This window comes from Aspergillus aculeatinus (genome assembly GCF_003184765.1).
Source record: "Aspergillus aculeatinus CBS 121060 unplaced genomic scaffold BO66scaffold_12, whole genome shotgun sequence".
In the NCBI taxonomy this organism is placed as follows: Eukaryota; Fungi; Ascomycota; class Eurotiomycetes; order Eurotiales; family Aspergillaceae; genus Aspergillus; species Aspergillus aculeatinus.
Genome location: NW_020291481.1, coordinates 41303 through 66854, shown reverse-complemented (window position 1 = coordinate 66854; position 25552 = coordinate 41303). Strand labels below are relative to the sequence as shown.

The 25552-nt window shown below is 53.4% G+C and overlaps 8 protein-coding genes across 8 annotated transcripts; 4 read left to right on the top strand and 4 right to left on the bottom strand.

Annotated features, from left to right (window-relative positions):
• Nucleotides 1-250: 250 nt before the first annotated feature.
• On the top strand, nucleotides 251-1210 carry BO66DRAFT_318001 (hemolysin III family protein; the record flags this gene model as incomplete). The annotated part of the gene is made up of 1 exon (XM_025643584.1): nucleotides 251-1210. One exon carries the CDS (start codon nucleotides 251-253, stop codon nucleotides 1208-1210), a length of 960 nt encoding a protein of 319 aa, XP_025506098.1.
• Nucleotides 1211-2763: 1553 nt separating this feature from the next.
• BO66DRAFT_369428 (NAD(P)-binding protein) lies at nucleotides 2764-6382 on the top strand (the record flags this gene model as incomplete). Its single annotated transcript, XM_025645372.1, has 8 exons — nucleotides 2764-3153; nucleotides 3313-3413; nucleotides 3555-4243; nucleotides 4897-5060; nucleotides 5304-5494; nucleotides 5623-5774; nucleotides 5902-6152; nucleotides 6222-6382. Coding segments are annotated over 8 exons (2099 nt in total), but the record flags the coding sequence as incomplete, so codon positions are not given.
• Nucleotides 6383-7320: 938 nt separating this feature from the next.
• On the bottom strand, nucleotides 7321-8980 carry BO66DRAFT_29671 (serine/threonine-protein kinase). The gene is made up of 2 exons (XM_025643199.1): nucleotides 8080-8980; nucleotides 7321-8004 (listed from the first exon to the last, which is right to left on the bottom strand). Exons 1-2 carry the CDS (start codon nucleotides 8708-8710, stop codon nucleotides 7406-7408), a joined length of 1230 nt encoding a protein of 409 aa, XP_025506096.1. The 5' UTR covers nucleotides 8711-8980; the 3' UTR covers nucleotides 7321-7405.
• A 5773-nt stretch (nucleotides 8981-14753) lies between these two features.
• BO66DRAFT_389976 (putative serine/threonine protein kinase (Prp4)) lies at nucleotides 14754-17838 on the bottom strand. The gene is made up of 3 exons (XM_025646905.1): nucleotides 16744-17838; nucleotides 16451-16683; nucleotides 14754-16393 (listed from the first exon to the last, which is right to left on the bottom strand). The coding sequence occupies exons 1-3, from the start codon at nucleotides 17475-17477 to the stop codon at nucleotides 14922-14924; spliced, it is 2439 nt and encodes an 812-aa protein (XP_025506095.1). The 5' UTR covers nucleotides 17478-17838; the 3' UTR covers nucleotides 14754-14921.
• Nucleotides 17839-17943: 105 nt separating this feature from the next.
• On the top strand, nucleotides 17944-18792 carry BO66DRAFT_389975 (translation machinery-associated protein 7). Its single transcript, XM_025646904.1, has 3 exons — nucleotides 17944-18133; nucleotides 18203-18292; nucleotides 18380-18792. The coding sequence occupies exons 1-3, from the start codon at nucleotides 18112-18114 to the stop codon at nucleotides 18472-18474; spliced, it is 207 nt and encodes a 68-aa protein (XP_025506094.1). The 5' UTR covers nucleotides 17944-18111; the 3' UTR covers nucleotides 18475-18792.
• Nucleotides 18793-19004: 212 nt separating this feature from the next.
• Nucleotides 19005-20757, bottom strand: BO66DRAFT_317946 (uncharacterized protein; the record flags this gene model as incomplete). The annotated part of the gene is made up of 2 exons (XM_025643582.1): nucleotides 19005-20535; nucleotides 20606-20757. 2 exons carry the CDS (start codon nucleotides 20755-20757, stop codon nucleotides 19005-19007), a joined length of 1683 nt encoding a protein of 560 aa, XP_025506093.1.
• A 998-nt stretch (nucleotides 20758-21755) lies between these two features.
• Nucleotides 21756-23072, top strand: BO66DRAFT_389973 (cytochrome b5-like heme/steroid binding domain-containing protein). Its single transcript, XM_025646903.1, has 4 exons — nucleotides 21756-22035; nucleotides 22094-22124; nucleotides 22203-22440; nucleotides 22535-23072. Exons 1-4 carry the CDS (start codon nucleotides 22023-22025, stop codon nucleotides 22754-22756), a joined length of 504 nt encoding a protein of 167 aa, XP_025506092.1. The 5' UTR covers nucleotides 21756-22022; the 3' UTR covers nucleotides 22757-23072.
• Nucleotides 23073-23168: 96 nt separating this feature from the next.
• On the bottom strand, nucleotides 23169-25254 carry ish1 (double-strand break repair enhancer MSC1). Its single transcript, XM_025646902.1, has 5 exons — nucleotides 25106-25254; nucleotides 24907-25034; nucleotides 24799-24849; nucleotides 24598-24745; nucleotides 23169-24545 (listed from the first exon to the last, which is right to left on the bottom strand). The coding sequence occupies exons 2-5, from the start codon at nucleotides 24989-24991 to the stop codon at nucleotides 23198-23200; spliced, it is 1632 nt and encodes a 543-aa protein (XP_025506091.1). The 5' UTR covers nucleotides 24992-25034; nucleotides 25106-25254; the 3' UTR covers nucleotides 23169-23197.
• Nucleotides 25255-25552: the final 298 nt, after the last annotated feature.

Sequence of the window (25552 nt, the reverse complement as noted above, 5' to 3'; positions counted from 1 at the left end):
AGTCCCAACCGACTTTCTTGTCCTCATCAACCTCTTTTTTGGGTCGCGGTGATTTTAGCGGGGGTCCCGGTCACTCCTGGGCTATTTGGTCTTGGAAGCGAGCCATATTGGGTACCTTATTCAGTTCAGGGTCACCGGTCCTCTTCTTCCCTCGCCAACCTCGTCGACGGAATTGAAACAGATCCCGGAATCCATCTGTCATTGTACATACATGCCCACATACAGTATCCGCAGGCTGCATGTGAAGAAGATGGCCCCTCGCCAACGTCACTCCACCCACGGCCAAGAGAAGGTTCTGGGCACGAGTCAGCCTGCTGCTGTGGCAGCTGCTGTGCTGGAACAGCCTCCCAAAGTCCTCAAGAAGCTGCTTCACTGGGAGGAGCTCCCCCATTGGCAGCGCGATAACCAGCACATCCATAGCGGGTATCGGCCGGCCTCGGCTTCCTTCCTTGTTTCCTTCCAGTCCCTGACCTATCTTCACAATGAAACGGTCAACATCTACACGCACTTGCTGCCATCGTTGCTGGTCGTGCCGGCGGCCTTCGCACTGTATCGGGCACTAGCCCCCCGGTATGAAACGGCGACGCAGGCGGACGTGATCGTCTTCGGCTGCTTCTTCGCCGGGGCGGCCTTTTGCCTGGGCATGTCTGCCACCTACCACACGATCTCGAATCACTCGCCCATGGTGGCGCGCATCGGGAACGCCTTCGACTACGCGGGCATTGTGGGGCTGACGGTGGGCAGTTTCATCCCCAGCGTTTACTTTGGCTTCTACTGTCAGCCCGCGCTGCAACGGCTCTACTGGAGCATGATCTGCACGATTGGCCTTGGCTGCGTCGTCGTCTCGATCTTCCCTCAATTCCGGACCCCAGGCTGGCGACCGTTCCGGGCGGCGATGTTTGTCGGCATGGGCCTGTCAGCGGTGTTTCCCGTGATCCACGGTTTACGCCTGTACGGGCTAGGGCAGATGACACGCCAGATCGGACTCGGCTGGCTGGTGCTCCAGGGTCTCCTGTACATCCTGGGGGCAGCGATCTATGCGGCTCGGGTCCCCGAACGCTTGCGACCCGGCCAATTCGATCTGTGGGGAAGCTCCCATCAGATTTTTCACGTGCTGGTGGTCTGCGCCGCAATTGCTCATCTGACCGGGTTGCTGAAGGCGTTTGATTACAGACACAGCGGGTTCGCCGCCAGCTGTGCTTGGAGCTGACGGTGATTCGCCGGCAAGGGGATCTAGGATCGCACAAGGGGCCCTTTGCTGGTCACCATCTTCGGAAATCTAGCCATAATCGACTGACATTTTACCCCTAGTACTAGAGCGCAAAGATGAGCTGAGAAATAGACGCTGACGTCAAAACACGGGATACGAGACATTTTGTCTAACAATTCAATTTCCACATTTCTTTGCTGACCATTGCAACATTTTATAACTGTGAATTTCTTAAGGGTATCTATTCAGATGTTCACCGCTTGCCCTGCGACATTTCAAACCGGGCAGGCGAATCCCGCAATCAGTCTTACAGCTCACATGGTATGCGCTGGCTTGCCTACCGATTTTCTTTTCCAGTGCTATTAGATGCTACGTCAGAGACAATAGCCTTTTTTCGCCTTACAGTTTGGATATCTTGATTCATGCAGAATTTGCATTAAAGTTGGGGGGAGGAGTGAGAGAGGGTGAACTCCCTTCCCGCCCACTGACTGGGCCTGCCGAACAAACGAAGGCAATGTTGCACTTGAGCTTATTATCTTGTTGGACCTCTTACGTTAGAAAATAGACGAGGGTTATGGTTGGGCCGCTGTGGTGGCCAAGCAACGATGGCCGAAATCGAATCTGGCAGATTGATTTTGATTTTCTTTTTCTGTTTTTGGAGTGTGTATTTTCTTTTCCGACAAGTAAGATGATAAAGAATGTCGAAGCAAAAAATAATCCACAGGCAGGTCAGTTGGACACACACATGTCCAGAAACCAAGACGACGCTCAGATTCGCGAGGGCCCCCGGCTTTTCTTCTTCCCTTCCCCCCATGCGAGGTGGATCAGATGGAATGATTTAAGGTGTCACGACGGCTGACTTCATCTGCGCTTACCGTTCATTTAGGGATTTCGCGATACGAAGTTCAAGTCTTGCAGGTTTGGGCCAGCCCGCACCCAGCCAGTCAGTTCGATTCGATTTAGTTCAGTCAGTCAGTCAGTCAGTCAGCCCCAGCCCAGCAGCCGCCAGCAGCCAGCAAACCAAGCAACGGGGAGCCCAGCGTTAGGGGGAAGGGTGTATGAAGACTAGCACTGTGGGTGGTCGATATAAATAAGAATGCGCGCGCGCTGCTGTTGATGGGATTCAAGCTTATATTATACATTTCTTGCTCGGAAAAGCATATGAAGTATATATAAAAAGGTGATCTCCCCGATTTCAGTTCGATAACTTTCGAATTGAGAAATCGCAGGCTTCTCCCTTCTGCTTGGCAAACTGTCGCGCTGCCTGTATTGTGTGTGTATGTATGTTTGTTGTACATGGTGTTCTATCATTGTTGTTTCCCTTTGATTTCTAGAACTCGCGATTGAAACCAACAAACAACAAACAACAACCCTAACCCGGAGGTACTCGACACAACACCACCACTACTACCACCACCACCACCCTTTCACGAATATTAAAGGAGGGAGGTCACACAAAACCACAGCTACACGCGCGCTCGCACACCCCCCACGAAACAAAGTTACCAAAACAAGTCTCCCTCTCTAACATCCACGGAGAAAATAAAAAGGATAGATGCTGGCAGAAAAACACTCGGTTTTCAAGACCGAACATCACGCCGCTCGCACGACCGGCCCTGGCGCCACCAACATTCTCGACACCCCGAAACTCCGGGCTGCGTGCGAGAACTGCCGCCAGTCCAAGGTGAAATGCAACCTGTCCGTGTCGGGGGGCAAGGAGGCCCCCTCCTCGTCGCCCTCGTCCTCGTCGGCGTGCATCCGGTGTCTGCGACATGGGTTGACATGTCGGTATCGCGTTGCCAATCGGTCTGGGAAGCCCAAGGGGAGTAAGAATCGGGCTACGTTACGGAAATTGGGGCAGTTGCAGCTTCAGCAGCAGCAGCAGCAACAGCAACAGAATCAGCATCCGGAGCAACGGAAGCCGATGATTTCAAGAGGAGACGGTGGTCCCGGTGGGGGTGGGAATCTCCATGGCGGGTGGAATTATATTGAGCCGTTTGTGTCGAGTCAGCCACCTTCGGTGGTTGATGGGATCTTGGAGGAGCCGGTGAGTCTTTGCCCACTTTACCTCTTTACTAGGTGTGTGCTTTTGGATGTGAAAGCTAATGAGGTTCTTCTCGATTGCTATGCAAAGAGTCCCCAGGATACCAGCCAACCCAGCCATTCTAACAGTCCTGATAGTCAGGGAGTTAGCATGACGGACGTCTCCTCGTTACTGGACGAGTCGTGCGCCGCAGCGCAGCATCTCGGGTATCATCCTCATCCTCATCCGTCTTGCATGGGGGGTCCGCCGCCGGGGGGATACGTGCCACCACCACCACCGCCACCACCACCTCCGCCGCAGCTGTCCATCTTCGACCAAACGACGACGACGACCACCACCACCACCGCTACGTCGTCCATGTCGCCGATCTTCCTGCAGAAGGAGTTCATCACCAAGGGGATCACCAGCTGTCCACTGGCGGTGCATATGCAACCGACGTGCGACTGCGGCGACGCGCTGGTGTTCCACATGAACCGCCTGCGGTCCGTGACGACGATGGTGCATCACCCGCGGTTTGATCTGCTTTTGCAAGCCATCGCGACCGCGCTGGCGACGTGCCGCATCTTTCTGCAGTGTCCTGGCTGTCCCAAAGACGGCACGCATCTGCTGTATGCTGCCTCGATCGTGGACTTTACCGTGCAGCTGTTTGATTTCGCCATTCCCTACGAGCTGTCCCTGACAGGAAACACCACCACCGCAGCAGCAGCAGCAGCTGCTGCTGCTGCTGCTGCATCGACCGCCACGTCCACGTCACCAGCAAACGACCCCGGGGTGCTAGTGGGCTACGGGGAGTACGAGATCGCGCTGGACGAGACGCGCCGCATTCGGCGGTTTCTGCTGCGCGGCCGGCTGCTGCAGTGTCGGGAGGTGGTGAGCCTACTGCAGGAGACGACGGAGGTGAGTCGGCAGGAGCTTTTCATCCGCGGTGGAGGTGGTGGCAGCGGCAGCCCTGGGGCGACGGCGACGGGGGCGACGGATCTGACGGCGGCGTTCGAGAACGGGGATTTGATCCTGCAGATCCTGGCGGGACACGATGCGACGGTGGAGGCGTTTCTGCAAGCGATGGCGGGGGGTGGCTGTATGTGTTGTTGTGGGTGCTGTGAGAGGCACCATCGGACGTAGTCGGTGAAGTTAGTGATACCCATCCTTCTAGAGTTGTGGTGTAGTACAATTGAAAGTGGTTTTTGAGCGACGAACGGACAGAAGGGAGTCGGGAGAGAAGGGCATCATGAGTACTACAGTTGAACACGAGGGAGGAGGATACTACCTGGGATTGTAACAAAGTAAGCAATGTGCGACCCTGATGAACTTTCAGCCCAGGTCACTTTCTCAGCCTAGTGTAAGTCTAAGCCCCAAGCCTATGTCATAGTTGTGTAGAGATTCCCACCACGTTTTGCATCAATAGCAATGTAAGGTTTTCTCAATTGCATCGCATGCTTGTACTTTATAATACTTCCGAAAGAACGGCTCTCGGCTAGAGTGGGTATGGACCGAGGCCGAGGCATCTTCTCCATTCCCCCCGCATAAACCACAAACCACAAACCACAAACCACCACCCAATAACTATACCTCCTATCCGCATACAACACCCTACATTCAACATCCACCCAAACTCAACCTCACACCCCCTCCAAACCAGCAGAATGAACCGGCTTACCCAGCTATCCACCCAGCTAACCTACCCCCAGGGCCTCCTGGCCAACCAAACCGCGCTCATCACGGGCGCCGCGCAGGGCATCGGCGCCGAAACCGCCCGGCTGTTCGCGAGGGAGGGGGCGCGCGTGGTCATTGCCGATGTGGATGGTGGTTAGTTTGCTGCCTTGCCTTTGTGTTGCTGTTGCGCTGCTTTTGCGCTGCTTTACTTGGAGCAACTTGGATCACTTGGGTCAAGTTCTGGGTTAGAGATTCTGGCTTACCTTGGCTTGCCCTACCTCTACTTAATTGAGATAATACCTACCCTTCCTCTTACCCTCCCAAGGAAAGCAAAGCAAAGCCCAGCAAAGCAAAGCACAGCACAGCACCACGCAAAGCCACTAACCCCCGCAACAGAAAAGTCCCACGCCCTTGCCCGCGACCTCAACACCCAGCACGGCCCCGCCACCGCAATCGCCCTCCCCGGCGACCTCACCGACGAAAGCTACATCGACACCCTCATCCAGCAGACGGCCGAGTTCGGGAACGGCAAGATCCACATCCTCGTCAACAACGCGGGGTTTACCTGGGACGGGGTGATTCACAAGGTAGTCTTACCCTCACCCTCACCCTCACCCACCCCTCCACTCTTACCGCTGTCCCTGTCCTCGTCCTCCTCCTTATTCAGAAAGATAAGATCGGCCACTAACCGAAAGGGAACCGAACTTATGGAAAGATGACAACCCCGCAATTCACCAGCATGCTCGCCATCCACGCGACGGCGCCCTTCCAGCTCGTGCGCGCCGCCGCCCCGTTCTTCCGGCTCCAGGACGGCGAACCCCGGTGTATCGTGAATATCAGTTCCACGAGCGGGGTGCATGGGAATGCGTACGCCCCCTACCCTACCCTACCCTACCCTACCCAACCCAAATCAACCCTTGCCCTAGCCTAGCCTAGCCTACCCAGCCCCCCTAATCCTTAAGCCTCCCCCCAATCACCCACTAACACCCCCCAGAGGCCAAGCAAACTACAGCACCGCCAAAGCCGCCATAACGGGACTGACCAAGACGATCGCCAAAGAATGGGGGCCGGGGTTCGGGGTGCGCGCCAACACGGTGGCGTTCGGGCACGTGCGGACGCGCCTCACCGGGCCCAAGGAGGACGGGGCGGTCATGGTCACGGCGGGCGGGGAGCGGGTCGCGTTGGGGATCCCGGGGCGTGCGTTGCTTGCTCGGCGGGGGGGGTCCTCCTTCTCTTCAAGGGATGGTGGGGATGGGGATGGGGATGGGGATGGGGATGGGAACGGGAACGCTTCAGCTTCAGCTTCAGCTTCAGCTTCAGGTAAGGGGCGGGCCGCCACACAGTATCCCGATATTCCGCTCGGCAGGCCGGCGAGTGCGGAGGAGGCGGCGCGGGTGGTGTTGGCGGTGGCGAGTCCGTTGTTTGCTTATGTGACTGGGGAGACGGTTCGGGTTACGGGGGGGAGGAATATGTAGATGTAGGTTTGGTTTTTGCTTTGGGTCTTGGTCTTGGTCTTGGGTGGTTTTGGGTGGTTTTGGGGGGGCGAAGGCTTTTGTATCTGTAGTGTGGGATGGGGTCGATCTATAGTTTGTAACTTAGATGCTAGTACATAGTGTGCAGTGGCAAGGAGTATATACTGTGTCTCTGCCTTATTTTAAGGTTCATATGGTGGATAAGAACACTGATAACAGTGGAGTAAAAGCTGTGTCTACTAACTACTATGGAGCCATGTCGTCTACCTATAGCACTATGCTGAGTCTATATAAAAACCATGTAGTGCGAGTCAGAAGTCGCTTCAATACACTAATGTACATATAGGCAACAACCATAGCTGCCTGAGTTGCGCTTGCCTAACATCACGCATGACCTCAGCAGTAACACAAGCCAGCAGCATCTACCTAACAACTCAACAGTTGCAACAGTGAAATAAAAGTACAAGTATGTCCATCATAATGTTGTCAATGTGTGAATGTTGTCAAGAAGTGTAAGGCAACTAGTAAAACGTTGCCATAATCGAAAGAATCAAGAATCAAACGTTGCCATAAGTTACCTGTGCCACTTGCCACTTGCCAGTCCAACCAAGCATCAAACCACACTATGTAATTATGTATAAGATCAAAAGGCAACTCCAATATATCCGGGGTATTTTCTTTTCTTTCAATGCCGTCGCCCAATTCAACGCCAACAAGTGTATCCCCGAGTCAACCCAAGCAAAATTCCACCCAAGTGGAACCATTATTAAACAATCCACGGCCGCCTATCCTCAAGAACAAGGCTGTAGCTGCATCAACTGAAAAGGCAATTTATGCCAAAACAAATAGGGTATAATAAATCCAATCCGGAAGGAGGCGTATGTCCAAAGAATGTAGTGTCGAAAAGTGAAATCTCCTGGCTGTCCTGTGGAAAAATACAGTCGAACAGTGACCCAGTAGAGACGGATGTCAAATGCCGTTAATCGTGACCTGCGTAAAGTGCTTTTGTTTTTGTTTTTGGATGATTCAATAAACAGGAATCAAACTGAAAGGAATGACGTGTCCCTCAGGCGCCTGGATCGGGTCCGTAGGGTAGAAGTCCTTGCAGTCTTCAGTCTCGAATCCCACAGAAGACATCGACGAGACACTGTCCATGTCGGGATAGCCTTCCGTGTAGGATGAAGCACTGGAGACCACTGAGTTCGAGAAGTCGGAGTACTGAGAGGATCCAGAGGAAACGGAAGATTGCGTGTTGAACGTGTCCACGGGCCCGGACACGGGGTTGAGATAGTCAACGGGTCCGCTGGCCCAGGGGATAACAGGGTTCATGGTGAACCGCGGGCAATCCATGATCACCTGGCGGAGCTCCGGGATGGTAATCCGCTTGGAAGGGTCGCACTCAAAGATACGGCTTAGGATACAAATCATTTCATCGGACAGGGGCAGGATGGACTTGAGAAAGTACGGATCCTTGAGATATGCGCGGAACGTCGAGTCCTCAATCGAGGCCCGTTTCCACGGGTTGCGGCCGGTCGTCAGGTTTACCAGAATGACCCCGAGACTCCACACATCGTTAGGCGCTGATTCGTAGCACGTCACCGATCGCGAACTTGGTTGCTGGCATTCTATGGTCAAGTCAGCTGTTGTCCATGGCAATACTTGGCCTGTTCTACCCGACCATCAAACCAAAGAACACATACCTGGAGACATGTAGAAGGTTGACCCGCAACCAAAGTCGGATGTCAGATAGTCGGTGGTCGCCAGACCGAAGTCCGCCAGCTTGACCGTCAGGCCCTGCTCTGTCACCAGGATGTTCTCCGGCTTCAGGTCCCGGTGGTAGATTCCAATCGAGTGGCAGAAGTGGACGGCATCCAGGATTTGCAGGAACACGCGCTTGACCAGCAAGTCGTTGCCCACGAAGTTGCCCTTCTCGGTAATGCTGGAGAACAGGTCACCCTCGGGGCAGAACTCGATGACCACGTAGGTGCAGTCCACCGAGTCCATGATGCGTACCAGGGAGACCACGTTGGGGTGCTGGCTGGCCATATGGTGTAGCTTGATCTCCCGCTGCTGGAACTTGAGCTGACGAGCATCCAGTCCGGACTTGTTGAGGGCCTTGACAGCATACAGGACATTGGTATGAATGTCGACGGCCGTGTAGACCACACCATAGGCGCCTACACCCAGGATGCTGGTGAGCTCCAGCCGGTTGGCCAGGAGCAGTCCCAAGCGGTCTTCCGGAGCATAGCAGCGCGCGGGCGGAGTGGGGGGCGGAGTGGGCAGCATGGGGGGATACATGCCGTAGACGGGGGAAGGGGGAAGCATGAGCATGAGGACGGGAGGTTGAAGAGACTGGTGTTAGACACACACGAGTCTCTGTCAAAGTAAAGTGAAGGGCGAAGGAGGCAGAGACACAGTAAGGGATCGTTGATATAAATCCTGGGGTCCAAAATCCGGGTGGCGGGACGGTGGTCAAGTCAAAGTCAAGGTATCCAAGGTCCAGAGAAACGGGGAAAGAGAGTAGTCGCCTTTCTGTCCAGTTGAGATAACTTCAGGGAGCCATTGAAGGAAGGGAATCTGGAAGTCGATCAAATAGGCCGGGCAATCAAGATCCTAGGGGTGAATGTCCAATGGATGGTGTGTCGAGGTGCGAGTGGAATATTAATCTCCTTTGCCCTTTGTGTTTTTTTTTTGCCTCTCTATTAGTGGGGGGAGGCGTGAGAAACCAGTGGCAATCCGAGCGGAAGTGTTGTTGATGCGCGATCCAGAAGGTTGAAGATTGTAGATCCGATGGGGGCCCGATGGACGGACTGTTAATAATGGGCGAGTAAGGCGAGTAAGGCGAGTGAAGAGTAGTGGGTGGGAGGGATGTATGTGTGGTGTTGTGTTATGCGCAAGGGAAAGGGGGTGGAGAGGGGGAGGGGGGGAGGATAAGGTGCACCAACTATTTAAGTATAGAAGGAAAGAAGAAACAAGAAGCAGATACACCGATCGAAAGGGGGAGGGACAGAGACTAAAACAGACGCGGAACCAGACACAGACAGACAGGCGGGGAGAGGGAGAGAAAGAGAGAGAGAGAGAGAGAGTTGGAAGAGGGGGGAACGGGCGAGGGAAAAGGAGAGAGAGGAAGGGAGGGAGGGAGAGGAACGGGAAAATCAATACGGGGAAGGTAGAATAATAGAGTAGGGTAAGTAGGTAAAGTAGGTAAAAATAAGTAGTCCAACAGTAAAAATAAATAGTTACTAGGAATTACTTAGGAATTACTAGGAATTACTATGCGTAGGACTAAATGGGCGGGATGATAAGGAGGTGGTGAATTTAATTCCACGGAGTTTAGACTCGTGGCCAGAGCCACCGCAGCGGTTCCCAGGCGAATCACACGGGATTGCAGACCTTCCCTAAGAACCCCACACTCCACTCGACTAACAATGTATGATGCTTAGACTGGATGGAGAGTGGATCAGACTGGATGGGGGTCCGAGGGAGGCGAACAATAATATGTTACTGAGTATGAAAGAGCTGAGCCTGGGCGGATCCATGATTTTCCCATTCCACCCCTTCCCTCTTTCTGGTCGCTCCTACGTAAGAGGTAGATAGTACGGTAGATAGAATGCTTTGCCATAGTCAGACAAGTGGAAGGCAAGGGAGTGAGTGTCTTGTTTGATTGCAGACTGCGGACAGAGCCGGAAGGGAGGGAAGGAAACCTTAGGAAGCAAAGGAAGAAAGAGGAAGAGGAAGAGGAGGTCAGCAGACAAGACAATAGAAAGGGAACCACAACAAAGAATCAACCACCACGATGAGGAGTCGAAGTATATCTTTTACTCCGTACAGCCACTAACTAACCTACATCTACAATCACAACATCATCAATAACCCACAACATCATCAGCACCAGCACCAGCACCAGCATCATCAAAACATCACATCTCACATCTTCAACATCAGAGGCGGTGTAGGTGTGACAGGTCTTGTTCTTTTGGACCACCCGATTTATTAGTTCTTCCCAAATAATAATAAAAATAATACAAAAAGGGCTCCACTCACATCATGCACAATCCACAATTCCCACACCACAAATCCACTTCCCAGCCTGGCCCGGGCGGAATCGATGGGAAAGGTTTCGACAGGCTCGCCTCCCTCCCTCCCCCTCCCCCTCCTTTGGGATCCATTGGCTGCACGCGGGATGCAACTGGGAATGAGAATGAGTCTGGGATGAATAAATCCGCCGCCTCTTGAGTGTCTGTCTGTCTCATTGGCACCCGAAACTGCCACACACACACACCACCACCACCACCACTACCAGTTTCTCCCCGGGATTGCTGGATTGGAACGGGGCGGCAATTCTCCATATGGCCTGCGACGGTTCGAGCAACAGACCAAGATCCTGACCCTGGTTCCAGCCTCCCTCCCCCCGAGCGAGAAACCCAGTTCCCAAAGCTACCTAGGCTACCTAGTAAATAGCAACTAGACTAGCGACCTAGCACAAAGGATCTCTCACTTCTCATCTCTGCCTCTTCCCACTCGTCACTTTTTGTCACTCGTTGTTTTCCTTCTTTCTCTCGTGCGCCCCGTTGGCTTGAGTTTCGAGTGGTCAGAATGAGGCTGGAGGGATTTTATGAGCAGGAAGAAGCAAAGAAAGCAACCTTTAACGTTACTGTCTACCTCATTCCGGCTCATCCATTTCCCTAAAAATGAGGGAAAGCCCCACCAGGCGTCCTCCCGAGTGCTGGTCCATTGTTTCGTGTGCTTGACAGGGCACGCACGACCGATCTTGGGGGCGGAGGGTTAGATAGATGGATGGGAGTGACAGTTTGTTGTTGTGGTCGGGACAGTAGAACTTAGACGGGAAACTGTGACTTTGGTGTATAGGTATAGACTCTGTTAGTCGACTCAATGAGTAGTGCCAGCTCATCCTCTCCTCTACATTATTACTCTCCCCTCCTTCCAGCCAGGCAGGTGGGTTTGGTTACTCAGTTGAGACGGGTATCTATACGAAACGTCGAATCAAACAGGGGACAGGCGGGAGGGCGTGCCCTGTTGACACTTGCGACAACGATCTTCGACAGTGGAGGAGTGACTAGAACTACACCGTCTTTCCAATCCGATGATGCTATACTCTCCCGAACACTGTTGTTGTGTGGTTGTTGTTCAACCGTCCCTTCGATTCAAACCCAACTCTATTCCCCAGCAGGTGGAAAGTCTTCTGTGCGTAGTGGATGACCGACCGTGAATTGCCATGCGAACTGCCAGGAAAAGGAGTAAGAAAATCGATCCATGATCCATGATGGATCCGAAAGTGAGGCGATGGAGATCAGACCAATGACAGGGCGGTTCGTCCGGATGGGGACTAGCGGCTCGGATGACTGGGCCAGCGGCTGATGATTGGTTGCTCTGCTGCCACGTTGGATGCAGTGCACTGGCAGACAGCCTGGAGTAGCAGCAAAGCTACGGTACTGGAAAGCAGGGCAGGGCAGGGCAGGGCTCAGGCCGGAAGCTGTCGTCGGTTGCACGGGCCAGCAACCTCGAAACCTGGCAGTGGCAGTGGCAGTAGCAGTAGCAGCAAGTCACTTTCAGTCTCACTTGATCATCAAACCAGTAAGCACTGAGTAACTAGTTCCAGAATTCCCTCTCTGCCCCTTGTAGATACTTAGAAGTAAAAAAAGCAATCAAGGCTAGAACCAACCACTGCTCAACTTACCCCCCAATCATCACCCCCAGAACCGACTCCATAACCCTCTAGACCTTTCTCCTCTCATCAGCATCATCAACCTGGGAAGCACGGTAAGCACACAGAGAAAAAAAACATGAGACACCAGATGTATCAATCCCATCTTGTCGTCAGCGTCAGCTCGGAGAATTCCCAATTGGGCTATCCTATGATTACAAGAGGACAATCCCGTTCCAAACTCAATCGAAGCAGCCTTAACTACTGATTACTGCTTACTGCTTACTGCCTACTGCAGAGGTTGATTGACAGAGAGTAGGGGGAAAAGTTCCGCGCGCTTGACCACCTAGTAAGTATTTCGCTCATGCTCATCCCGTGACGACCCTCTCTCTTCGCCTCAGAATCCAACCACCCTATCGGTAAGTATGTATGGGTACGAACAGACACACCGGCGGGTTCGTGAGCGCATTATGGAGTACCCCTGTACCAGTAAGATGTCTGTCCATGTACATACAGTACATACATACATGTATGCTGGCTGGCTGCAAACAGACCCATTTGGAGGTGGGAGAAGGAGGGGAGAGGCGAACCTGCACAGCACAAGTGCACACACGCACGCACTTGCAGGAGATGGTATGCTTATTGGGGGCCTGAACTAGTACTGCACTGCAGGAGGACTTGCTGTAAGGGTAGTCCAGTCATTCGATCTGCTCGGTACTTGTACTCCTAGTAGTGCTCCAGTTCCGTGAGTAGCGACCAGACTATCACTGCTATATACTCCGTACTCGGCGTGGTAGCCATGGTACCATTCATCCTGCCATATATATCTCGCACTGAGGTCTATACACCACCCGTCCACCCCACACAAATAGACATCTCAATCCTCAGTATAGAACACCTCACATCGCATCCTCCCACTATACATCCCCTGCACTCTACCGAAGCCCCCAAGACCCCCTACATAAACTCCAACGCACCATGATATCATCAATGCTCCGTTCCAACTGATTTCCCCCGGTTGGATACAGTACTACCGCCGACCAGATCCAAATCCTCAGCCCGCAACCCGAACAATCCCCTCTCCGCCTCTGTTCCAACTTCCAACGTTCCCGCCTGGATGTTGTTTGCTTGCCTGTTTGCTTGCCTACCTTGATTTGGGGGTTGTACAATCCAAGACTGCAGTCCAGAGCACAGGTCGATTCGGCTCAGTTTCCTCGATCAAAGCCTGGCCTTCCTTCATGAAGAGTCCTGTTTCTGTCTTCAGAGAATTACCTCCGATTGAACTCGGATCGCCGCAGGAAGGATTCGCGCATCAACATCCGGAGACTACCTACCGTATAGACGAGAGATATACGAAGTAGTTAGTAGCCCTTGCAGTCCCGAGAAAGAACCACACTCCCCATCATCCCCATCGCTCAAGACCTCATCGACTCATCTGATAGATATAAGTAACACTAAACTCATTCCCCCAAAACCATCAACAGATACAAGTAAACCAAGGCCTATGTATATAGTAGCTGCACACAATCACCCCTTGTGTATCTGTACTCCGTAGAAGAGATGTCAAACATTAAGACAGCAACCAGCACCAACATCGGAAAAGATAACCTGACTTACCCCATAGTCTACTCCAACAGCACAAATATGGATCCGAGCCTCAATACTCAACTTCAACTTCAACACCACCCCTTCCTCAATCCACCCCCCAGCCCATATACAGTACATTTGCGCTTATGTACGGTATGTACACCATAACACCCCTATCCCGTTTGCACAGAGCACAGTCACGCAGACACAGACAGACACAGCCTTATCAAGTCCCACGGCACGGCACGGCACGGCACCACACCACACCACACCCATACCTAGTAGCCACGCCACCATCCATTCCAGATCCAGAATTCATCCCATCAGCCACCCTACGCCACTACACCCATGCAATCACTTCCCTTCACCCTGCCTGCCTACCTACTTACCTACAAGATACCCCAGGGTAAAAGACAACACACTACACACTACGGAGTACCTTTAACTGTGACTTAACCTACCCAGTCCACAACCTCCAACCCACAACCTACAACCTATATCCTTGACCACGGACCACGAACCATGGAAGATAAGAAAAAGCAAACCGAAACCATGCCGCAGGAGCTGTCTCAATCCCTTCCCGAGAACGGAACAATATACTGTACGATGCCGATGCTAATGCTGATGTTATCAACTTTATCAACTTGATCAACAATGATGATGATGGTGGTGGTGGTGGTGGTGGTAGGAGGCGGTGGCTGGCCAAACTTTCCCCGCTCCAGCCTAGCCCAGCCCAGCCCCAGCTCCAGCCTTGCCTTTTCCGTCGTTGCCACCCATCAAACGCCATCGCCATCGCCATCGCCATCGCCATCGCCATCGCCATCACCATTGCCATCACATCACCATCACCTGTTACTCAGCTCCTAGGCTCTAGGCTCCAACCCAAAGAACCCGTCAATGTCAACTCTCCACACGACGGGAGAGACCCGCAGTTTACTAGGCGTGGGTGTGCTGCGCCGCTGAAGGGTGGCGGGGTATACTCCATCCAGGCTTACGCCTCCCCTACCAGAGTCTCACTTCCATAAGACCCCGAGGCTGGTGGCACTGCTCTCGGCACTGGACTGGATGAAAACGGTCATTGAGTCATCCGCCTACCTATTAACATAGGTACTCAATCTACAGACAGGATCTTCGGCTCCATCCCCATTGGCACATCTTTGAATCAAAGGCCCAAGGTAAACGCGACCGTGCTGTGGCTAACTAAAATATTACTGCGAAGTACTACGGATATGTGCGCAGTGTACCACTATGACATAATATATACAAAACCCTCTCCCTTCCGGTACAAACCTACACCTTCGGGCGCGAGATAAACGGATGTCGCAACGCCTCCGTCGGGGTGCACCGTTTCTCCGGATTGAGGTTCAGGCAGCGTTCCAGCAGGTCCAAGAACAACGTCAGCTCCCTCGTTTCACTCTCCGTCATCCCACGGGTCCCCTTGCCCATCAGCCGCGTCCTCAAATCGCGCGTCGGCTTCTTGAAATCCACCACCCGTACAACCGCACGCCCCGTGACCTTATCCTCCTCCTGACTGTGGAAATTCAGCATCTCGTCGAAGTGCAGATGCGTCAGCGACCCGCGCCGGAGCAGCTTCGGGGGGTATTTGCCACGGCATTCCATGATCGACCGTAGCATCTGATTGTTGTTTCGCCCCGTAAAGAGGATCTTCCCCGTAGCGATCTCGAATAGCGTGCATCCAATCGACCACACGTCGATGGCGTGATCGTACGGGATCCCCAGAATGATCTCCGGCGCCCGGTAGAACCGACTGACCAAGTATGGCGTTATCTCGTTCTCCGTCGTGGGCGATGCCGACCCCAGGTCGCAAACCTTGAGAACATTGTAGTTTTCATTGACCAGAAGGTTGTCCGGCTTCAGATCGGCGTGAAGAATGTTGCACTTCCGGAACAGGCTGAGTCCCAGGAATATCTGCTGGGCATAGACTCGGATAGCCGTAAGGTTCAGCCCAGTGTCACGGCCCTTCTTGTTCACGAGTTCCCGCAGGTTCATGCCTAGATTCTCGAACACCATGCACAGGTGGCCCTTGTGTTCGAAATACCGCTCGAACCGGATGACATGTTTCTTGTCGTCAGGGTCCGCCTCGCGTAGTTGCTCCAGAATGCCAATCTCCTTCATCCCCGCCTTCCGCATCGTATCGTTTTGTCGGATGATCTTGATCGCAACCAGTCCGCCAGTCTTGGAATCGGTTGCGCGCACGACAGACGAAAACATACCCTTCCCCAGGTTCTGCTGCACATGGTACCGTCCGTTAATCAACTCACCGAGACGCACGTTGTAATAGCCCTCCGGATCGTCCCAGTTGTCCAGCATACTGACGTCCAGCTCTTTGGGCTGCGGGATGGCGGACATCGCCGAAGCATGCGTAGGCTGCGCGGTGTCATGCGTATCTTCTGCAAACATGTCGTCATCATCGTCTTCGGCGAACATATCGTAGGGATCTTTCGCCTTGGGTGGGGGTCGAGGCTGCTCTGCATCAGGGAGCAGGATGTCCTGCTTGGTCGTTTGCGTTTCGTCATAAGCCGCCGCGGAAACATCCTCAGTCGAGCTGCGAGTATCGTGCTTTTCCTTCTCGGCTCTCATGTCCATGGTAGGATCGTAGTCGGCTGCGGAAACTTCATCTTTATCAGCACCATCTACAGGTGCACCATTGTTGAGCGAGTCGTCATCCTTGTCAACCTTGAAGTCCGGGATCGAATCCAGACTGTCGTCAGGCGTCTGAGGAGCGGACTGTGGAGCTGCATCTATAGCCAGTCAGTTTAATGTACGCTGCTGCAATGTAAACTGGCATTCTGACTTACCGGAAGGCGTGCCATTCGAAGCAACCGAAGCGGCGGTATCGGCGCTTGGGGTCGTCGAATCCCCATCGCCTCCGATATGGAGAGCCTGCAGACGCAACGGCGTAGCCTGTCCACGGTATTTCGCACGGATAGCCTCACGCCGTTTGCGGCGTGCTTCCAGTTGGGCTGCTTCGTCGACAGGTTCCTCATGCTGTTGCTCTTCCTGGGTTTCGGTGGTTTGGGCATTGTTCACGCTGCAGAGGAGTTGTTGTGAGTAAATTCCTCCGCGACGAGAACCGGTCATATGAGCATACCTCTCAAGACGAACACTAGGGGTTTCAGAAGCTTGCTGCACCTGAGGTTTCTGAGTTTCAGCATGTGATTTTAAATCCCGAGCGACGACTGGAGCTTTCCCCCGCTCGCTCACTGACTGTTCAATAGAAGCCTTCCTTCTACGGTCGCGAGACGCGACGCTATCACCGCGCTGGGACTCCCACTCATCCCCGGAGTATTGCTTTGGTTTCCGCACTTCGCGGAACGGCGACCGGCTGCGGGTGCGGGCGCGCTTCTCCCTGCGCCGATCCGACTCGTCGCTGTATCGCAGCCCCTCGCCGAAATTCTCTTCCCGATCGTAGTCGTAGTAGGGCCGGGGTCGTCGGTGGGATTGACCGCCGCGGCCCGCGTAACGGCTATCATCGTATCGGGACCCGACGCGGCGGGAGGGTTCGTATCGGGATCGTCGGTCGTCATAGTCATAGTCACGATCATAGTCATCGTCCCGGCGACGCTTGTAGCCTCTGGGGTCGCGGTACGGGGAGCGGGACCGGGTGCGGGAGGGCGATCTGGTCCTGGTCCTCGACCTCCGGTGGCGGGGCGATCTGCTCAACGATGCTGGAGATCTGGGGGCGGGTGAACTAGCTCTGGGGGGACGGTCAACGCGGTTGCCATTAAGAGGAAGTTGCGACGTAGTTGCCTTCGTCTCTGAACCTGATTCGATGATCTCACCCTCAGAAGGGGTCGATGGAGACCTCGACCTGCGTGATGCCATTTTGCGTCCGTCTGCCGAGAGATATATCTTCTTCTCTCAACGGAGTGTGCCTAGATAGACAGATCGGCCTTTTCGCGCAGCTTCAGAGAAGAGAGAAGAAGAACTTCCGGTTAGCCAAGAATGGTTTGGATGACGCGTCAAGGTAGGAGGATATATTGAGAAAGTCCAACCGGCTGAGGATGCCACGGCCCTTGCCAACTTTGAGCAAGCCTGAGACAAGTGTGGAGGGTTTTTTTTTGCCTTTTGTTTTAGGAAAATATGTAAAAGATACTAGTAAGAATGTTTGCTACTGTCTCCAGTTCAAGATATTCACGCGGGGATGGCTGGATTGTCGAAGAGGTAGCTGGGTCGATGAGATCGCACGCGGTAGTAACAGGAACGAGGCAAATGGGGGGGGGGGATAAAGCAGGTTGTTGAGATGGGGATGAGCTGGTGCCAGGCGGTGACCGATGGAGAGGGAGAGATTTCGGCGCCTAACCCGGTTCTAGACTAGCGGCTCCCCGCGGGACAATCGCTGATAAGACACGATTTTTTGCGCCTCCATTTCCCCTCCTTCTCCTCTTTGCGCGACTACGCATCCTTGCCTTCATCTAACCTTCCTTTCACCAAACCTTTTCAAAACCAATATCGCACAATGGGTGGTCAAAGCAGAGAAGGTATGCGCTTATCAAGGTGTCTTGAGTGTTGCCTATCCGCCCTCTAACTCGACTTTTTCTTTTGTCTAGGTGGCAAGGTCAAGCCCCTCAAGCAGGCCAAGAAGGCTCAGAAGGATCTCGATGACGATGACCTCGCCTTCAAGGAGAAGCAGAGAGCTGGTATGTTTACCTATTGCTGTCTTTCAACACCAGCGGTGACTTGATCATGGTCGCGAACATCTCACTAACTGCATTGTCTCTATTCAGATGCCAAGGCTAAGAAGGATCTGATGGAGAAGGCCAAGGGCAAGGGTCCCCTGAACACCGGTGCCCAGGGCATCAAGAAGTCGGGCAAGAAATAAGCCACCTTTGGGAGCATTGAGATCAGTCATTCATGATATACCACGAGCCATGACCCACGAGCGCAAGGTGGTGGAGTCGCTTGGCATTGAGCGCTATTCTCTTCGAGCAACTTTACTTGATGCATTTACAACGCTGAGCGCACACTTCATCCACTGATAATCTATTCAATAAATACCTCAAAAGCGTGACTCAGTTCCTTAAACGCTTGGAACCATCTGCACGGAACCTGGTCCCAGACTTGAGATTCGCGTCTCTCAACAAGCAAACAGGGTATCATCGCGCACTGCACAGATCAAAGAAAGACTGTCTACCATGCTTTGCTAGAACAAAAGAAGTAGAAGTGAAACCCGCTGTATGCTGCCGAATGGTAAACGCAACGCTGAAAGGCATAATGCAACCAACAAACCTCGCCCAACCCACATGATCGTAAAGAAAGTATATTAAAAAAAAAGGGGGCAGAAACACCAATGCCCAACGCGCTCTCATGAGCGGATTGGGATGCAATGAAAACGAATGTTTTGATCGACCTTCAGCTGGTCACTCGGCTGACCCAAAGGCCGGAGCCGCCCCCATAGCAATCGAGCTCATCACGTTTCTTCCAAGCCTTCAGTAGTTTCACGCCAATCTCATGCTCCTCTCGCTTGATTTCTGCAAGTTCACTTTCGAGACTGGCGACCGTTTTCTTCACCTCATCCCTAGCGGCTATGTCATAGGCGACGGAACTCGGCTGGATAACTTGAGTCAACTCGTAGATGATCGTGTTGATATTGGCCTTGCGACGCGTAAGGGTCTCTTTGCGGGATTCAAGCGCATCAATCCGGTTTTGATTCTGTTGCTGAGGAGTGATAGCTGTGGGTTCTTTGACCGCCTCCGCCTCCACAGCGGCCTGGGATGGCGTGGGCTTTCTGGTCGGCTTCTTCCCGGGAGCCACTGTGCTCGGCACGGGTCGGCTACGAGACATGATGGAGGGCTGACACTCCGTGGACACAGATGCAGTGTCAGCGACAGTATCGATGCTGTTGCGCCTGCTGCCTATTGAGCTGCCTATTTCGGTAGGGTCGTAAGTGGTTGCGCTGAAGCGGCTTGTGGGTTCTTCAGCCATCTCGTGAGTAGTCAACTTAAGATCCATTAACGAGGATTCCCAGTCTGTTTCCGGCGCTGGAAGCTCGACCCGAGGTGGGACGCGGTTGCTGCTGCGGACGGTCGGGGTGAATGCCTCGGGTGTCCTAGCACGGGGATTGTTCCGGGTAGTGCCATGGTGTCTGTCTGTGGGCCGAAGTTCACCGGCTGTGATTGTTGTCACTACGGTAGGAACCATTCCACACGCCGCGAGGTCAGAGGCTGCTGAGCCGTTGCGTGCTCTCATTTGATCATAGCTGCGGATCGTGTTCGCTCTGGGTCGTTCCTGGATAGGCTGCACTATTGGTGATCGTCCACTGGGTCCCTTCCATGGCTCGCGAATGCGTGGCTCTGAGGGAGGTTTGCGGGCACTTTGCGTGTTCCATCCAAGACTATTCGACCCGTGAGATGACGGAGGTGTGGCTGACATGTCGGTGCGGACCGAAGCAGTGCCGGAGGCTTGCTGCCCAAACATGCCAGAATGGCTTGACGTCGAGCCCCTCGAAAAGTTGTCCTGCCTACTTGCGTATCCTCGCGAGGACGGATTTGCTGGCTGAGACTGATCCACGGGGGAGTAACCGGTCTTGCGCACCGGCAGCTGACTGGTGAACCTGGTGTTTTCCTTCTTCTCCATCGGGTCGATATCAAGGTCCGGCCTGGATTCGTCCTCTATGGGGGAGACGCGGGAGCTGCCGCGACTAAGTGGTGGCCGACTTAAGGAGACGGGTGAGTCGGGAGGGGAGATCTCAACACTTTCAGGCCGACCGAGATCGTGACCGAGGATACCTGTCTGCAGGGGAAGATCTGTCAAACTGACCGAGCGGTGGTCAAAGAGATCATCGGATGCGATGCTCGGAGCGATGCTTGGGGCCTTGGATGATGATGCAACCCTGCGACCTGAGTACGGGTGATGCGTGGGATTGAGTGAGTCCGCTTGGTTGCTAGAACGGGTTAGCAAGTCAAGTATACTTTGCAGGAAGATGCAGTCACAACTTGACTACTTCAACTCACCCTCGAGAAGTCAGGGAACGGTTGTCGGTGCTCTGAGTGCCTGGGCCGCGAGACCAGGACTGATAGACACTATCGTCTAGAGTTTTGTCGATCAAGGTGGGATTTCCAATAACCGGCTTTCGCGATCGATGAAAGTGCATTTTCCCCCACATCTTGACAATAGACCCTCTGAGCGGATGCTATAGCTCGTGAATCAGCTAGTTTGATGGTCAAGTGTCAATGTTGCGAGACTAAAAGCTTGGGCGTGATGTTCGATAAGACCACTTTGCGCCAATGACCGGTTGGAGCAGATTTCAACAGGGAGGAGTATGAAGATTGAGAAAGGGAGATAAGTCAAGAAGAGTAGGACAGTTTAGTCAGATGGAATAAGCAATGTGACCAAGATTCAGGTAGCTAAGTTCAGGCCTATTATGCGAAGGGACAGACGTGCCGGCACGTCATTCAAGAAAGGATCAGTCCACCACAATTGAAGGAGAAGACAAAGGAAGATAAAGAGAGATTGATAGATAGATGATCCAATCTCGACAAATATGCGGCGGGCGACCAGGCACTAGAATTAATCAAAGAAATTACAAGAAAGAGGGACTGAAATGAATGAGAAGCGGGTGAAAGATCGAAAGGGAAGAGAAGAGAAGGACGAACGGCCGGAGCAACACACAGACAGACCAAAACCGCGTCTTCTGGAGCTGCGGAGGTAGTGCACTGACTGAGTGCGCCCCTCTCGAATTGCGATGCCAACCAGGCCGGGCTTGTCTGGAAAGTAGGTCGACCGTTAGAGAGCCCGGATGGAGCTAGTCTAAGAATAAATGACGAGCTAGTGGACTGACAGCAGCGAAGGAAATTGGCAAAGCGGGCGAGGGTGACTGTTTCAGAATGAATTGGTTTAATTATAGGAGCTCCGAAAGCCTGGGGGGATCGAGACTCGAGCGCATTCCGAACTCCGTTGCAATCTCAGGAATGCGGATCGCTGCAATAATTGAAGCCTCTGCAGAAAGGTGCAGATTGATCAGCCACGGTCTCGTGCAGCACGATAACCGGGGTCCATTTACCGAGCCATCAGCGTGACAGTAGGGAATAATCGAACCCAGGAAGTACTGTACTCCGTAGACGATCATGAATCTTTTGTTGCTGCACGATCGAGCCTGAATCAGCCAAAGTAGCGCGATCCAACGGAACCGAATCGCGCTTCCGCGCTTACCGCCTTGACCTCCACAAATAGCCGTCCGTTTTTCTGGCTCCGTTCTCCGCACACTAAGCTGTGGTGTTGTGTGGCTCCGAGGTCCCTTCTGCCCTCAATTGCCGTCATACACCGGCCGGGGCGACTCCCATCATCCATCATCAATCATCCCATTCATCCTCCAAACAACCACAACCTCATCCGTGTGTCCATCAACCAGCACAAGAGCCACATCCCAAAATGTCCAGCCCGGGTAATGCTTCCTCTAAACATCCCCCCACCCAAACATCACTAACACAAACCACCAACAGACGGAGCAACAACAACCCCACCGGCCGAAGTGTCAGTAAACCTCAACATCTCCCAAGCTGACAGCCACTGCACCCATCCCCCACAACACCCACTAATCCATAAAAACAGAATGACAATCGCCTCCCCCATCAACCTCATCCTTCTCACCCTCTTCATCATCCTGGTCTACGTGCAACTCCGTCCCAAGGCCCCCGTCGCCCTCCCCAAAGCGCCCCCACCCGTCGTCTTCCGCACCTTCACCCCGACCACGCTCCTGCCATACAACGGCACCGCCGATCAGCCCGTCTACCTCGCCGTGCGCGGCCGCGTCTTCGACGTCACCCCCGGCCGCAACTTCTATGGACCGGTAAGCTTCTCCAATTCCGATCGGTCGCGCTTCACTCTTCACCTCCCCTTCCCCCCGCCGTATGACAAGGCTAACCCGTGAGATGGCAAAACAGGGCGGACCCTACGAGAACTTCGCCGGTCGGGACGCGTCCCGCGGTCTGGCGTGCCAGAGTTTCGATGAGGAGATGTTGACCAAGGATCTGAAGGGTCCGTTGGATACGTTGGAGGACCTGGATGCGGACCAGTTGGAGAATCTGCAGTCGTGGGAGGAGCGGTTCTCGGAGAAGTACTTGGTTGTCGGGAAGTTGGTGGCTGAGGGGGAGGAGGGTGCTTAAGTTGAGTGAGACTTTTGAGAAGTTTCAGGGGGTGTATGAAGTAAGGATGGGATGGGTGAGGGGGATGAAGATTATAGATAGGGCGGTGGTGATGAACAGAAGGCTGCCAAACCAGAATGTAGGGTTGGCTTGTTTAAGGTTGGAATGAAAGGATGGCGTGGATTGAGGGTGTTTTGAAAGGTACTGACAGACAGGTTGTAGGTCGGATGAATTATGATATTATGGTTGTTCAATTTGTCTACATAAGTCATTCCGGTAAACCTTAAAAATGACATTACTCTATCGGCACAGAAGCAGAAGTGTTATGAAGAGGAGATAAAGTAAATTTCGAGACTAATTTGCCAACCAATAACTATTACGTTAAGTCATAAAATCATGTCCCACCAGCACCACCATACCCGGTTCTTTGTAATCCACCCTCACATTGCAGAAAATCACACTTTACAACTCCTTGCGCAGGCTCGCGGAAGCCTCAGCTCCCTTGGTCTTCACCTTGTCCGCGGCCTTGAAGCCCTGCGTCTTAGCTTGTTCCTTCGCAACCTCAGAAGCCTTCTCAGCAGCCTCCTGACCGTGGGCCCTGCCGCTTGCGGCTCCAACCTTGACCTGCTCCCAAACCCACTGGGAAAGGTCCGAAAGCTTATCCTGGACTTTGGCGAGGATGGTACCCTGAGGAGTGGAGGTTCCGTGTCTGAAGTACTCAGCGTTGCGGCGGGCCGCGGCCTTGAGCTCGTTGATGCTGGAGCCCTGGTAGACGGGAATACCATACGAGTCAAGGTATGCCTTGAGATCGGAGTGAGACCAAGAGTCAAAGGCAGAGTCCTTGGCGACGTCGGTAGCCTGAGCCATGTAAGAGGTAGCGGAAGCCAGCTGGTCACCGCCAGCCTTAGAGGCCTGGGCATAAGTGTCCTGGGCTTGCTTGACGAGCTCCTCACGGGTAATGTCGGCCTGGTGGGCAGCCTTCGAGTTCATGGAAGCGAGATACTTCTTCAGGTGCTCAGTGTCCCAGGTGTCGAAAGTCCAGGCACTCCAGCCAGTAGCAGCCTTGTGGGCGTTCAGCCGGACCTGTGCCTGAAGCTCATCGCGCTTGCCGTTCTGAGGCACGGGAACACCGCGGGCGTCAAGGTATGCCTTGAGACGAGAATCAGACCAAGACTCAATAAGAGAGTCGAAGGCCTCCTGGCCCTTGTACTGAGCAGTGTCAGTGGCGCGGGCGTACTCGTTGCCGGCCTTGGTGGTGGCGGCGCCGATAAATTCACTAGCAGTGGAGGAGAGGCTTGCAGAAGCGGTAGCAGCAGCAGTCGAAGCCTGGCTGACCAGAGAGGCACGGTGCTTCCTCGCCAGAGCTACAAGCTCGTTGCGCTTGGAGCCCTGAGGGACCTTCACACCGTGCTCATCAAGGAACTTCTTCAAGTCGGAGTCGGACCAGGCGCTGAACAAAGCTTCACTTAGAGTAGCCTGGGCCTTGTCGGCAGAAGCAGAGGCGGAAGCAGCAATGGCCTTAGCCTGCAGTCCAGCCAGTCGGGCGTTACGGCGAACGGTGGCGATTAGCTTGTCGCGAGTGGAGGGCTGAGGAACAGGCCAGCCACGCTCATCGAGCCACTCCTTCAAGTCAGACTCAGACCACTGAGCATACACCCAGTTACCAGGGTAAGACACGGCCTCGCCAAGTTTTTGGGCAATGGTTTCGTAGTTCTCGCGGACAGCCTTGAGAAGAGTGTCACGCTTGCGTGGCTGAGGAGCGGGAATGCCATGACGATCAAGGAAGGCCTTGAGCTGGGAGTCCGACCATCTAGACGCTTGTTAGTATCAAGGCCGGGGAAGTATTGTCGATATTGACGTACGTGTCAAAGAGCCATTCCTTAGCATTGTGCCAGTGGTCCGGAGATTGTTCCACAGCATGTCCCAGAGGCTTCTGAACCTTAGCATCCCAGTTTGTCTTCACCAAGCTCTCAAGATCTTTACGATCAGCAGGCGAGGGGTAAGGAATGTCTGAAAGTATCGTCAGCACTGACCTCACCAGAACGCAGAAAGTGCCAACGTACCATGGTCAGCAAGCCATCTTTCCAACTCAGTTTCGTGCCATTTGTTGTATACTGTCGAGATGCATTAGCGAGTGAGGTAAAATTCAATGTGTTCGACTTGAAACATACCGGCCTTGCTGAACCAGCTGGATGCACCGACAGCCTCAGCTGTTGCCAGTACAAAGACTAGGCAGAAAGCCAAATGAAGCTTCATTATGGCTCAGTCGTGATAAGGTTGAAATTATAGCCGTATCAGTCTTATCGGGAGGAGATTGAAGATTAGCTTATCGCTGCCTCTAGCGTTTTGCAGCTTTGCTGAGCCACTTACTGTCGTTGATGATGACGGTTGTTGATGAGAGAGAATTGAAAGAGTTAAGGACCAGGGATGAGGATAAATTTATTGTTGTGAGAGAAAGAATGCGCTGTGGATAGAATCAGGGAGGCGGCGCTGAGATGATCACCGAGTGACGTAGTGATGTGGTTGCTGGAGTTGTCCATCAGTCGACGGCTGGCGTCATCGATGAATGGGTGGCCCATGGTCGGTCGGCAGAGGCGTCTGGGCGCTGTCGGCTCGTAGTGCTTTCTTTGTCGTACCGGGTCAGCAATGACCTGTGAATGATATAGTTACTTTCTTTTTTTTTTGGTTTTCCCCTTCGATCCTCGATGTTCATCGGGTTCTTCATGGAGTCGTGGACCAGCGTACTGCAAGGCACATGATCTTCCACTAGCTACTTATGGATAGCCAAACAGACCTTACCGTTTTGGGATAGAATGC